The 14,291-nt window shown below is 43.0% G+C and overlaps 1 protein-coding gene across 2 annotated transcripts; it reads left to right on the forward strand.

Moving 5' to 3' along the window:
* The first annotated feature begins 2,015 nt into the window (after positions 1-2,015).
* Positions 2,016-14,061, forward strand: XAF1 (XIAP associated factor 1). 2 transcript variants are annotated; one of them, XM_070946612.1, is made up of 8 exons: positions 2,024-2,083; positions 3,441-3,576; positions 6,313-6,369; positions 7,802-7,997; positions 9,905-9,972; positions 11,323-11,673; positions 12,012-12,078; positions 13,908-14,061. In XM_070946612.1, exons 1-8 carry the CDS (start codon positions 2,052-2,054, stop codon positions 13,949-13,951), a joined length of 951 nt encoding a protein of 316 aa, XP_070802713.1. In that variant the 5' UTR covers positions 2,024-2,051; the 3' UTR covers positions 13,952-14,061. The 2 variants fall into 2 exon arrangements, with proteins under 2 accessions (XP_070802704.1, XP_070802713.1); XM_070946603.1 differs by lacking the exon at positions 13,908-14,061 and having other exon boundaries at positions 2,016-2,083; positions 12,012-12,128.
* Positions 14,062-14,291: the final 230 nt, after the last annotated feature.

Genomic DNA, 14,291 nt, shown 5'->3' on the forward strand with positions numbered 1-14,291 from the left:
AACGAAAAGGCACACCAGTCTTGCCTTTTACCCAAAGTGCTGGGTAAGGCTGACCTTACACTTAGCAACCCTGGAAAAATGACGGGTGGTATTTTCCCCTCACCTTCCCATTACACACATAGAAGCAAAGGACTGCACTATGGAGTAGGGTTTCAAAAAGCAGCAGCCCAGTTCATTGGCCCAAGACACAACAATCCCCAGATGGATATCAACAATGGAAGCAATGATCTACCCCAGTTTAATTGATTTAAAAAGAATAGTAACCTATAAAGAGCTTCTAGATGGGCAAGGGAAACTTAAATCCAATCAGGAACTAATATCACAGGGAATTAAAATAGATTGGTGGCCTTATCTATAGATTCAAACAAGATATAAAAAAGATTCAGAACAATTTGGGTTTCAGACCGACAACAAGAAATGGACAAAATTCTAACAGGGACTGATGAAAAAATGATTACCAAAACATATAACTGCCTGCTCAAATTCAAAATGGAGGAGGAAACCATGAAAGAAACAATGATAATTTGGGCGAATAATTTTGAGTATAATATAGAATTGGAACATTGGGAAAAACTATGGGGGGGAAATTATAAAATGACGATGTTGGCCACATACAAAGAAAATATTTACAAAATGTTCTATAGATGGCATTTACCCCCGGCGAGATTGGCCAAGATGTCTCAAAAAAACCCTACCAAATTGTTGGAAATGTAATCAACAAGGGACATAGTCTACCACATGTGGTGGACACGTCCCAAAGCCAGAGATTATTGGTTAAAGATTAAAAACTGATTGGAGGAAATTATTGAACTAAAAATTGACATGAAACCGGATTATTTCTTCTGGGTATTATAAAAGGAAAGATGAGTAAAGAAATTCGATACCTTATGCTACATAGAATTTACAGCAGCCAGAATATCATTTGCCCAAAACTGGAAACAACAACACACTCCAACAAACACAATGATTATAAAAAAGGTGCTAGAATGCGCAGAAATGAACAAATTAACGATGGAATTAAGGGACAGAGAGGAAACAGTGTATTATGAGACATGGAATAGGTGGTATAACTGGCTGGAAAAGAAGTCTAAAATCAATGTATACTGAATGTTAAACAGAAGGAAAAAATATATTTAGAGAGTAGTAGTAATGTATATATTGTATATATTAGATAAATAAATACTTAACAAATAAGAATGTATATGTATACAATAAGCCGAAGGATATGATGAATTTAAGAAAAAAAATCCGATAATGGAAAGCTGTAAAAATGTAACTGTGATTTTAAATGTGAAAAATATTGAATAAAAATTATTTTAAATGAAACGGCACACCGCTCTTGCAAGCCAAAGTGCTGGGTAAGGCTGACCTTACACTTAGCAACCCTGGAAAAATGATATTGTATTTTCCCTCTGGTGGTATTTTCCCCTCACCTTCCCATTATACACATAGAAGCAAAGGACTTCACTGCAGTATGGAGGAGGGTTTCAAAAAGCAGCAGCCTAGTTCGGTGGCCCAAGACAGGCCAAAAACGTCTGTCCTCTCCTCTTCCAAGAGAGGGGGCTGGGTAGGCCCCCATGAGAGGAATGCTTCATCCAGTCTGTCCCACCACCTGCTGCTTCAGGTACTTTCCCTGCTGTAACCTGAGAGCAGATCTAAGCAGCTCTGGGCCTTTGCGAAGGGATAGGCAGGTTTAAAAAGAGGCGCTCTGCTGCCCTCTAGTGGCTTCTGAAGTTGAAAAACTATTTTTCAAATATTTTTACAAAGATAAAACATTTCATCACTTTGTTGATTCCGCTTAGCGGCGGGCGTTTGGACATCTGGCGGGACGGGGACGGCGACGGCGGGGAGGGGGGGCTCCCGGGTGGGGTGGGGTGGGGGGCTCCCAAGTATTCTGTCTTTGAAGGAAAAAGAAATCCTGGCTGTTCGTCCAGGTTCTTTTGCAGCAGCAAAAGGGATGTGCTACAGGCAGGCAGATGTTTTCAGTTTCGTTTCCGCCGATTCAGATTGCAGAAATGAAAGTGAAAGATGGAGCGAGTCCGAGCGGAGAAATGGAAGAGGAGAGACGCATCTGCAAGAACTGGTAGGAAAGCCTCAATGCTAATCTCAACTTTTCACATAGGCTCAGAGCAGTAGCTAGAGAGGCAAATGTGCTTTGTGGTTTTTGCAAAGGTAGTTTCTGTCTGTTCCAGAATCTGCTTGGTGGCAGGCTGGAGAAAGGAGAAAGCTTTTGGAAGTTGGGTGGGAGTGAAGTGGGAAGCCCAGCCACTAAACTCTAGCCCTGTATTTCTCAACTTCAGCAACTTTTAAGATATGTGGACTTCAACTCCCAGAATTCCCTAGCCAGCCATATACAGATAGTCCTTGACTTATGACCAGGGTGGATTTGATTTAAATCGAGTTGATTTAAATCACAATTTAAATCATGATTTAAATCACCAGTAAAAAGGCTTGATTTAAATCAACTCGATTTAAATCATAATTTTTAAAGAGCAACTGTCATCTCTGCTACTCCTTTGACCCACTGTTGACTCACCGATAGTCCCAGTGTTGCAGAATATACAGCCTCATGCTACATAACTAAGCTCCATTTCATGCTGAATAAACTAAATTATTTATGTATCTTAAATAGAAAACTGCCTTACGATAGATTTTTACCCCAAAAGTTTTTTATTAAAATAAATTCGATAAAAATCAAAAAAATCCGATTTAAATCAAAAAAATCCGATTTAAATTAAAAAAATCCGATTTTTTTCATTTTTTTTAAAAAAAATCATTGATTTTTAGCCACCCTGCTTATGACCACAATAGAGCACAAATTTTATGACGCTAAGTGAAACATTTGTTAAGTCTGTTTTGCTCCAGTTTACAATTTTTCTTAATGTAATTGGTAAGTGAATCATTGCACATGTTAAGTTAGTAACGTGGTTATTAAGTGAATCTGGCTTCCTCGTTGAGTTTGCTTGTCAGAAGGTCACATGACCCCGAGGCAATGCAACCGTCATAAATATGAACCAGTTGCCAAGCATCCAGATTTTGATCATATGACCAAAGGGATGCTGCAATGGTCATAAACGTAAAAGTCAGAAGTCACTTTTTTCAGTGCCGTTGTAACTTTGAATGGTCAGTAAATGAACTGTTCTAAATCAAGGACTTCCTGTATTTTTCTCTACAGCTTCAGCTGGATCTGGTGCATTTTCAAATTCATTTTTTTTTCCTTTTGCTGGTGATCCATAATACCAAATATCCCTTTCTGTTCAGTTTTTCAAGAATTAGCAAGTCCCAAGCCTGTGTATGTGATTTATTTCCAACATTCCATTGGGTTGCAAGGAGTAATCTGTCTATTTATATCAGTCTTTTTACCAAAAGTGAAGTTTCAGACATATTGATGATCTTGCCAAGATCATCAATTTTTGATGATTTTTTTCTTTTCTTCCTAGCAAGAGGGATGTGGCTGCAGTGAACTTCTCTCTCCATGAAGCTCATTGCATGCGATTTCTTGCTGTCTGCCCCAAGTGTGAGGAACTGATTGCTTCAAAGGACATGAAAGAGCATCTTGCCAAGGCCCACCAACAGGTAAAGGTAAAGGTTCCCCTCGCACATACATGCTAGTCGTTCCTGACTCTAGGGGGTGGTGCTCATCTCAGTTTCTAAGCCGAAGAGCCAGCGCTGTCTGATGACAATTCCGTGGTCATGTGGCTGGCATGACTAAACAACAAAGGCGCACAGAACGCTGTTACCTTCCCACCAAAGGTGGTCCCTATTTTTCTACTTGCATTTTTTACGTGCTTTTGAACTGCTAGGTTGGCAGAAGCTGGGACAAGTAATGGGAGCTCACCTTGTTACACAGCACTAGGGATTCGAACTGCTGAACTGCCAACCTTTCGATCGACAAGCTCAGCGTCTTAGCCACTGAGCCACGCACATACACATCCCACCCCTAGTCTTATTATTTATTTATTTATTTTATTAAATTTGTATATCGCCCTTCTCCTACTGGACTCAGGGTGGTGCACAGCCAAAATAAAAACATCCCAATACAAAATTTAAAATTTGTTAAAAGAATTACACAACTTTGGCCTAAATTTAAAATCCCGACTAAAACCCATAGACAATTAAAAATCTAACATCTCAAAAAGGGGGGGGGTTACGTCTTGAATGTCTTGTTCCAATAGTCCTAAAAAAAGAAATTATTGTAGGAGATGACCAGGCAGAGCCCAAGGGAAGGGTCCAACATGTCATAAGTCACGAGTCTCTGCACGCCTGCAAGAAATCTAAATCCAGCCCACCTTGAATGCCTCAATTCCCGCTCATTTCCCTTGGCTGTTAGTAGGTCAGATTCTTGTAGAGAGTTTAAGCTTGCAATAAATCTTTGCACTCATTTGAGCTGCCTGAATCTCCTGACTCAGTTATGCGGCGCTAGGGATTTGAACCGCCGAACTGCCGACCTTTCTGATCGACAAGCTCAGTGTCTTTTGCTAACCTTTGACAGGTGGCAATCCATGGGCTGCTGTATCTAAGGTGCAACAGGAAAATGGTATGATGAGAGTTTATGTTACATGCCGGTTGCCAAGCCGGCCTGAATTTTGATCAGTGGGGATGCTGAGATGGTAGTGTGAGGACCAGTTGTAAGTGATTTTTTTTCCAAGTCTGTTGTAACTTTGAATGGTTGCTAAACAAATGTTTATAATGAATTATTATGTGAAACAGCTTAGAGTTTTGCATTGTTTTGGGGGATGCTGGGCCACCATTTCCCCAATGAAAGGAAGAGTTCTTTCTATGCAACTTTTGAGCTTCAGGTCCTGAAACAGCAGGGCTGGCTTGATAGATTTAACACTCTAACCTCCAACCCCTCCACATGTCTCCCTGCAACAGTTTTGCCAGTTTTGCTCTTGACTTCCCGCTGAACAAACATTGACACTGGTTGACTATTGGAATAATTTCTTTTGTGGGTGGGGTGGAGTAATGGACTAACACTGCTGCAGCAGTGGTGAAATGTAAAATTTGTTACTACCGGTTCTGTGGGCGTGGCTTGGTGGTGGTGGTAGTGGTGGGTAATATGACTGAGTGGGTGTGGCCAACTTTTTTTTTTTTACTTTTAAAACCATTTTTTTCTACAACCTCTCCAGCTGAAAAGGTTGTTAAAAAATGCTTTTTAAGCCTCTGACGATCCCAGCTGACTTGCCTGATCAGCCGAGGCTTTTTTTTCTTTTAAAAACATTTTTTCTATAACCTCTTCAGCCAAAGAGGTTGTAGAAAAAAGGCTTTTAAAAGCCTCTGATGATCCCAGCTGAGCCGCGCAATTATCAGAGGCTTTTTTTTTTTTACTTTTAAAAGCATTTTTTCAGCCAAAGTTGTAGAAAAAATGCTTTTAAAAATAAAAAAAAGCCTCTGATGATTGTGCAGCTCAGCTGGGCAATGGGGAGGGGGCAGGGATTTTTGCTACTGGTTCTCTGAACCACCCGCCTCCATCGCTACCAGATCGGGCGATCCGGTCCAAACCTGGAGCATTTCACCCCTGTGCTGTAGGTTTTACAGAATTCGAGGTGAGAAAGAGATATTCACACTCCTTATTCTGAGCACTAGAGCTGCAGAAATGAGTACAATGATGGATAGTCTTCTGAAAGATTGTGGAGGGGAGACAGTGTTGAAATGGACATGACTTTCTATAGATGCATATTTGCAGTGGTTTATTAACCTTGAGGTTGACCCTGAAAATCAATAGGTAATTGACTGGAACACCTTCACCTAGCCCTATTCTTCCTAAATCCAATCTAGAAAGAAGTCTCTTCACCTTTCATTTATAAAGCTAATTTGACTAAAATTAACCTTCATATACCTTGCCTTTCCATCAGCGGTGAAATCCAGCCGAATCTATCCAGCTTGCGTGAACCGGTAGCGCCAGCGGCGGGAGGCTCCGCCCACCCGCCAGGATGTCATTACGTCCCATTTTTTACCCTCTGCACATGCGCAGAAGGCTCTGCACATGTGCAGAAGAGGCATGCACGCTCACACTCCCAAACCGGTAGCGAAGGTAAGTTGCTGCTTTCCATGATCATCTCCAAAACATGCATGTACATCCATCAATGGTTGCTTTCCATGATCATCTCCAAAACATGCATGTACATCCATCAATGAGCTGTAACATTGCAGGCAACCAATTAAAAGTTTACCAAATCAGACATGCTCTTTGGGAAAACCTCAACATCTTTGGAGCAGATCAGTGCTGTGTCCTGACTTCCAGTGGGTGGTTGTTTACTTTGGGTAAAGCAACTGATTGCCTGTTTTCCATCCTCCCTTTCCCTCTTCCAGGTCAGATGCACGCTCTGTCACCAGATGATGCAACAGTATCTGCTGGAGCACCATGAGGTAAGGCAGACATCTGTCCCTGCCTTTGCACAAGGTTTGTAGCAGGGGTGAAATGTAAAATTTGTTACTACCGGTTCTGTAGGAAGTTAGCACCCACCCCTTTCCTGGAAGAGTGAAATATTTTAGGAAATATGAAAAAGGCAGAATATTATATTTCCCTGGGATAAGCATGTTTTGAAGCAGCTCCCATCTTCCTGCCCCCACCCTTTGTCAATGGGCCATTAAGGCCTGGGCCAGTCTATTCTACATAACAAAGATCTATCTCCTTCAGACGGAGCCATAGTAGGAATTGCCAAAGATCCAACAAAGATAGGATTAGCCCTCTACACAATAGCAGCAGGAACTCACCACATGTGACCTGGGAAGCACATGTGACCATCAGCCAGCAAGACCCCTACCCCCTGGGAGTCTGACAACCAATCAGAGTACTCTTTCTGGGCCCCAGGAAGTTCAAAGCCAGAGAGAGCATAAAACCTGAAAAACTCGCTGTATCTGCCCTTTTCTGTTCAGGAACTCAAGCCATGTGATCCTGTCCACCATTAAACCATCTTTCCAAGCAGTCTCCATGTCTCCAGTGTCTTTTTCCCCACTTGGAGCAGAACCTAGAAGGAGATTTCTTCCAACAGTTCTATGGGCATGGCTTGGTGGGGGGGGGGGTAATGTGACTGGGTGGGCGTGGCCAACTTTTTTTTTTTTTTTAACTTTTCAAAGCATTTTTTTCTAATGCTTTAAAAAGCCTCTGCCGATCAGGAAACTCAGCTGGGATCGTCAGAGAGGCATTTTTAAAAATACCATGAGTTCTTGTCACACCTTGGGCATGAAAGCCATCCAGGTGACTTTTGGCCAGTCACTCTCAGCCCAAGCTACCTCCCAAGGTGCTTGCTGTGGGGAAAATAGGAGGAGAAAGGACTATTATGCATGGTCATTGCCTTGAGTTAGTATAAAAGTAATAGAGGTGGAATAAAAATACATGACTTTTTGTACAAGACATCCAGGAGTGAAATCCAGCAGGTTCTGACAGGTTCTGGAGAACCGGTAGTGGAAATTTTGAGTAGTTCGGAGAACTGGCAAAAACCACCTCTGGTTGGCCCCAAAGTGGGGTGAGAATAGAGATTTTTGCAATATCCTTCCCCCAGGAGTGGGGAGGGAATGGGGATTTTGTAATATCCTTCCCCTGGAGTGGGGTGGGAATGGAGATTTTGCAGTATCCTTCCCCTGCCATGCCCACCAAGCCACGCCCACAGAACCGGTAATAAAAAAAAATTGGATTTCACCACTGAAGACATCATACAAGGCAAGATGTCATCCACACGCTTTCTGTGCTCCATGACTAATTCCGACTGTCCAAGGTTCTTCCTTCTGCAAGTTCTGAGGCCTTAAACACAACTGCAAAAACTGAATTTCGGGTCCTTTGTTCTTCCCATCCCTGCAGGCCGAAGACTGCCAAGAACGCTCAGTTAAATGCCACTTCTGCGAGCTGGAGCTGCCATTCCATAAGCTGCAATCTCACCTGGATGCTTGTGGCAGTCGTACCACCATGTGTTGGGATTGTGGCAAATACGTTATGCACAAAGCCCAAGAGGGGCACAAGCTCACCTGCCAAACAGGCAACAGGCTGAGGGCCCCTGGTGAGTTTCACACACTTGTAGGTATCTTTGCTAGCTTTGTCCATTCTCCCTCCCCATCAATGCCCTTTTGAAATACAACCTGGGAATTGATGGAGATTGCCCCATCTTTTTCCATCTAGGAGCTGTGGCTGTTTTCCCCCTGGCCTGTGATTTGTGAAATGAAAGATCAAACCTTCCCCATCTCTCTTTCTCTCTTGCGACTTCCTCTCTTCAAAATGTAGTTAAGACAGAAGTCAGGCATTCCTATCCTCATGTATTTCTGAATCTAGCTTTTACCGCAGAGATAATGAACATCTGTTAGCATTTGCTGACAGCTGTGCTGAGCCTATAATTTGCATCCAAAGTGTCACATAATGAAGATAGTCTTTTTTTTTTTAATGGGACACATGACATTGTTGCTCAGAACTCACTCAGCACTCTCCTAATGTTTGAAAGCACATCCTCTAACATGGGTTCCTAATGTTGGATGCTTATCCTACGGTTGGGTAGATAATATATAGAAAACTATGTTCTATAACTTTAACTGCTACAAGATGACTAATTGGCTGTGCTAAGCAGACATAAAAGAAGGCAGGAAGTTCATTCACTTCTGCTGCTATTAGAAGGTTGAACTGCTGAATGGAACTGTGTCTGTGTTACTGAGGAGAACTGGAATTGTAAGCAAACTATGTTTTTGTGTTGAACCGTGATTATTTGAAGAAGTGTTATCTTTGTTTTGAGAAGCCAAGTTTGTTTTTTTTACTACAAGTAAAGACACTTTATTTTTCTTTAAATGTTCAGAGTCTGTGAGTATCTGTGTGTTTTGCTAAGCAACGTATCTATTCGCTGTCTGGTCCGTTGCACCATTTTGCAGAGGGCAGTTTTACCCTCAACACCTGCTGAATTCAAGCCACCAACAGGAACCCATGTTTTCGATTTACCATAGATCCTGGCTTGCTCTGACAGCTCACAGGAAGAAATCACTCAATCAAATACATAAGCTTATTCTCTGTTCTTAGATTAGACATTTAGCAATTGGAAGGGGGCAGAATAAAAACTAAGATCCCCAGGAATGCCACATTCCTTATTGAAAGCTAGAACGAGGATTAAAGAAATTGTAAGTATTTAGGGAAGGTTGAAATGTGGTAGAATAATTTGTAGTTTAGAATATCCACGGGGTTGTCTGTAGCAAAGCAGGGCAAAGTCTAGCCATCCCTACCCATCAGTGACATCACTGCACAACCCCTTCCGTTCAATTCCTGTGTTGTGACACTGTTGTAGAGCATGGCTTGCACACTGGCATCACTTTGCATGCTCAGACTCCATGAAAGCACATCTTGTTCCTTGCTTAGGAGTGAAAGACAGTCCGGGCAGCTTGTTTTCTACTAGTAGCTGCCAACTACACTATTAACTGACCTCTTAGCACCATATTTAAATTTTCCCCTCCTTTACCTAGAGTTATTTTTAAAAATTCTGGGAATCAAGTTGTGTTAACTGATTTGAGTGGCTATAGTGCAGGTGCCCTATTAATCATTGCCTTAGCCTGTTGTGTGATGTTAATGTATTGATATGATTGTTTTAGTTGCTCAAATGTTGCATGAATGCTTTGTGAACATACTGTTGATTTTGCCAAAACTGGGGTTGTGCAACCATTTCTAAGCTTCTATATTTCCCAATTTATCCTAGGAAATTTAAGAGAGGGGCAAAATGGATGGATGGGTGGGTGGGTGGGTGGATTCATTCATTCATTCATTCGTTCATTCATTCATTCGTTCGTTCATTCATTCTCTACCCTTGCTAAATCTGTGTCTAGGTGATTTTGTCCAATCAGAAGCTGTTGGAAGAGGCACAGACCAGTCTGAAATCTTTTTGCAGCTCTTTGAACAGAATGTTGGGACTGATTATTGTCTTCTACCTCTCACCTTTAGGTTCCAAAACAAATTTATGCCAGCAGTGTAACAACTGGTTTCCAGCAGATCAATATCTACACCATCTGGTAAGAATTTTGGCCATCGAAAATTGGCCTGCTTGTAGCACTGGAAGTGGCCGGTGATCAAAAATCTGGAGATTCTGATAGTGATGGGTGGACTCACAAGAGACCAGCATGGTTACTCCAAGCCTTGGTGTGTTCTTTTGTGTCATGGTTAGAGTGGAACTTGTTGGGGATTATAATCTATCTCTTGAGCTGCCAGTCACACTTTTGAATAGCTGATCTCTTTGTATCCAACCAAGTAGTGCTAATTTTACTGCCAAAGAAGAACAGGTAATTTTATGAAAATACTAGCTATATTTTCATGTTCACTGTAGCAGTTAAAGCTGAAGCAGCTGCATTTGCAGGATATGAAAAGCACGATTGCCTTTAACCTTGTTCAATTTTTTTATACTCTAGCATCTTCAGTAAATTTAATTTATGGTTCATAATATAAGTGCCCAGTAAATGAATTCAAGAACTATGAATCTAAGAACTAAGATCTTTGAGGGAAATGGGTGATTAAGAAGTATAACAAACAAACAAACAAACAGAGTTACATGTGTTTTCAAAAACACTTAGGTCTAGTTTGTCCTTTCCGATTTTATCTGATTGATGAAGTTTCCAATTGACTCAATTACTAAAGGTTTGTAGGGAGATTTCAAATTACTAATAATTAAAATCAGAAAAAGAAAAGAGACAACAATTTAAATAAACTTAAATGCAAACCCTTAGTCAAACTGATTGTAAAAGAACTTCAAAAACTAGAGAAAAAAAGTATGGGGCAGAGGAGAAAAAAAACTTCCCTTCACCTTTTATCCCTACAATTGGAATATTGATATTTGAACCCAGGACTGCCTGGATTCAGACCACTGAGCTTTGGCCTTTGTTGTGGGTCAGGGCCCAGCTAGGTGAAAAGGATGAAGATGTTTTACCAGAAAGCAAAATAACTTGTCTCTGTGTCTTGGGACAATTAATTTATGGGTTATCCCAGGGGTGAATTCCAGCAGGTTCTGGCAGGTTCTGGAGAAATGGTAGCGGAAATTTTGAGTAGTTCGGAGAACTGGCATACCACCTCTGGCTGGCCCCAGAGTGCGGAGGGAATGGGGATTTTGCAGTATCCTTCCTCTGGAGTGGGGAGGGAATGGGGATTTTGTAGTATCCTTCCCTTGGAGTGGGGAGGGAATGGGGATTTTGCAGGATCCTTCTCCTACCACGCCCACCAAGCCACACCACACCCACCAAGCCACGCCCACAGAACTGGTAGTAAACAAATTTGGATTTCATCACTGGGTTATCCTGCCCACTTTTTATGATGGCTACTCAACCTAATTAACCAAGCCTTCTTTGAAACCTTTCCTTTTATCTCACCCACAGAATGAATGCAGTTCAACTCCCCAGGTCCTGGGGGCTCTCGACACCCATTCTGCCGCAAGATCACGGTCTCCTCCATCTCTACAGAGCCTTCCAACTCCAGCTCCTTCTTCCCCTACTTGGAAAATGAAGGCTGAGAAAGATGTGCGGCCCAAGAGGAGGGACAGAGAACTGCCTTCTATCGAAAAAATATCTCTGAGGTCTCCAAGAAGCAAAAAGGCATCTGGCTGCCAGGCCTTTGCCTCCATCTTGACCTCCACTGGGCCTCAGGCCCACAATGACATGTATGACCAGCTGGTGACATGTTCCCAGTGCAACATCCTCCTTCCAAGCCCAACCCTACAGAAGCATGAGGTGAGGAAGATGAAGCCTAGGGGAATGAGGCAATAAGGGAGCCATTTGGAGGAGGGGGTATTATCTAAAACTCCTCGTGGGGAAGGAGCGTGCCTCCCTGGCATTTGCTGCTAAACAGCTGAAATCCTAGCCATAACAGGCTATTAAGCTCTATATTTAGAAAATGGCGGGAGAAGGGAAATGTTGACCAAAGAAAATTATTCAAGTTTAGTGAGTTTTTTGAAATTGAATTTCTCTACAATGCCTTTAAAAAGGACATTTCAACAAAAAGAGAAAGGTTGCAACAGCAGAAATGTCCTCAGGTCACGCATGAAATCCCGATTTCATTCCTATTTCAGAAAAAGTGCCAACGGGCAGCTTCCCTACAAGCAATTCGACAGAACCCACGATTTTTAGAAAAAGAAGGTACTGTTATAATTTCTGGTTTGCTCCTTCCCTGCCTAGGGATTATTTAAACCACTTCATGTTTTCTTTAAAATGGGGAACATCACACAAATGTTGAAAGTATCTCCACCTGTTCAAAAAGGCTACACTATTCCACTCAAGTACTTGCCATGTTTCTGCACTGCTAGAGATTCAGAATGAGACAGCAGCATCTGCTTCTCTGTCCTGCCACCACTGGAATGACAACAAGGGTTAAATAGCAATAGCACTTAGACTTATACACCGCTTCATAGTGCTTTTACAGCCCTCTCTAAGCGGTTTACAAGATCAGCATATTGCCTCCAACAATCTGGTTCCTCATTTTACCCACCTCAGAAGGATGGAAGGCTGAGTCAACCTTGAGCCAGTGAGATTTGAACTGCTGAACTGCAGCTAGCAGTCAGCTGAAGTAGCCTGCAGTACTGCACTCTAACCACTGCGCCATCTCGGCTCCTAAGGAAGCAACTCGTTTGTTTCTCCAGGAATAATGAATTTAAAAAAGCTTACGGGGTTGCCGTATTGACTTCCGTCCCCAGCCTCTCAACAGGTGCCTTCCTTCTGTGCCTCTCCAGACCTCCTTGTTCTCCTATGGAGCCAGCCTGGTCTTCTTCCAAATAAAACAGCTGCTTGAAGACTGGGAGGAGGTGTTTCATTCAGCAGTTTTGAGAGGCATATGGGCCACCTATGGTCGACCCCTGTTTGAAAATGGTCCTGTGGTGGCGACAGGATGGAATTTATACTTAACTAAGCGCCTCGTGCAAAATACTTCCACTGGAGGCTCCAGTTGTACCAGATGACAGGAGGGTACCCTGGGCTAATAAAATTAATCAAGGAGAAAAGCAACCTAGAATTGAGGAGAAACTTCCTAACAGTGAGGACAATTAACCAGTGGAACACCTTGGCTCCAGAACAGAGGAGCGCACAGCTTAGAAAACGTGGCTAAATAGGATGGCATAGCGCTGCAGGGGCCCGCAGGTCGCTACTACTAGTTTTCCCGAACCGGTCGAACCCCACCACTGCTTCAGAAGTTGTGAGTGCTCCATTACTAGAAGGCTTTAAGAAGAATCTGGACATCCACTTGTCTGGAATGGTATAGGGTCGTGATGGCGAACCTATGGCACGCGAGCCACAGGTGGCACACGTAGCCATATCGGCGGGCACACGAACTCAGCTCCAGCGCGCGTAGGGAAACAGGCTGTTTCCTGTCTCCGGAGGACCTCAGGGGTTGGTGGGGAAGGCCTGTTTTTCTCTCTCCCCAGCCTCCAGGGCCTTTCTAGGAATCTGGGGAGGGCAAAAACTGCCTTCCCCACCCACCCCTGGAGGCTCTCCGGAGGCCGGAAACGGCCCGTTTGCCAACTTCCAGTGGGACTGGAAATCCCGTTTTTTGCTGTCCCCAGCCTCCAGAGCCTTTCTAGGAGTCTGGGGAGGGTGAAAATGCCCCCTACCCCGCTCCTGGCACGTGATGGCAAAAAGGTTAGCCATCTCTCAAGCACCACTGCTTGAGCAGGGGTTTGGATTAGAACACCTTCCAACTCTGTTATTCTGTTAAGTGGACAAATGGGGCAGGTTGCAGTGGTACCACTAACCTCAAGCACTGGTCTTAAATAAACATATAAACCGCAGAGGTTAAGACCTTTAATTTGCATGCATTTAGAATATGAATTCATGCATGGGGGAGTTGTCCTAAGAGCCAAGGAGGAGATGATTCCTTTTCCCCTGAGATTTTTCCCCTTCCCCACCCCAAGCTATTGTCCCCTGATGTCCTCTACCATGTTCCAAAGTATATTCTCTTTCCCCGTTTTGTATCGCAGGAGAATCCGTGCAAAGCTCACCAGAAGGAAGTAGCTGGCAATGACCTTTCTCAGCGGCTGAACTGGCCCTTTTCGTTTCCAGCAGGATCGGGTTCAGTAAAGTGCCTTGCAATACAATACCCTGATCTGCCTTTTTAAGAATAAAAGAGCTACAGTTCACAACCAAGACTGAGCCATAAGCACCATTTGCGAGTTTACAACCAAGAGTCTTTGGAATGCAAAAGGATCGGTGAGGTCTGGCGCAGCTGAATGGCACATGCAAAAGACGCTGCATCAGAAGCACTGCAGATCAAGGGCAAGTCCTGCATTTCTCTTCTCAAGGAAAAATCTGTTGGTCTTTGAAGAGAAACTTGGTTGGCCCAGGAAGAAAATATGGGTTTGCTG

The sequence above is a fragment of the Pituophis catenifer genome, unplaced genomic scaffold (assembly GCF_029215685.1).
Source record: "Pituophis catenifer annectens isolate HBS135680 unplaced genomic scaffold, rPitCat1.0.hap2 SCAF_1, whole genome shotgun sequence".
Classification (NCBI taxonomy): domain Eukaryota; kingdom Metazoa; phylum Chordata; class Lepidosauria; order Squamata; family Colubridae; genus Pituophis; species Pituophis catenifer.

Excerpts from the sequence above, each read along its gene's own strand:
- XAF1 (XM_070946603.1), top strand. The coding sequence starts at position 2,016 with ATGAAAGTGAAAGATGGAGCGAGTCCGAGCGGAGAAATGGAAGAGGAG. Across the intron at positions 7,998-9,904 it reads CAACAGGCTGAGGGCCCCTG|GTTCCAAAACAAATTTATGC; the intron begins GTGAGTTTCACA and ends TCTCACCTTTAG. Across the intron at positions 9,973-11,322 it reads ATCAATATCTACACCATCTG|AATGAATGCAGTTCAACTCC; the intron begins GTAAGAATTTTG and ends TCTCACCCACAG.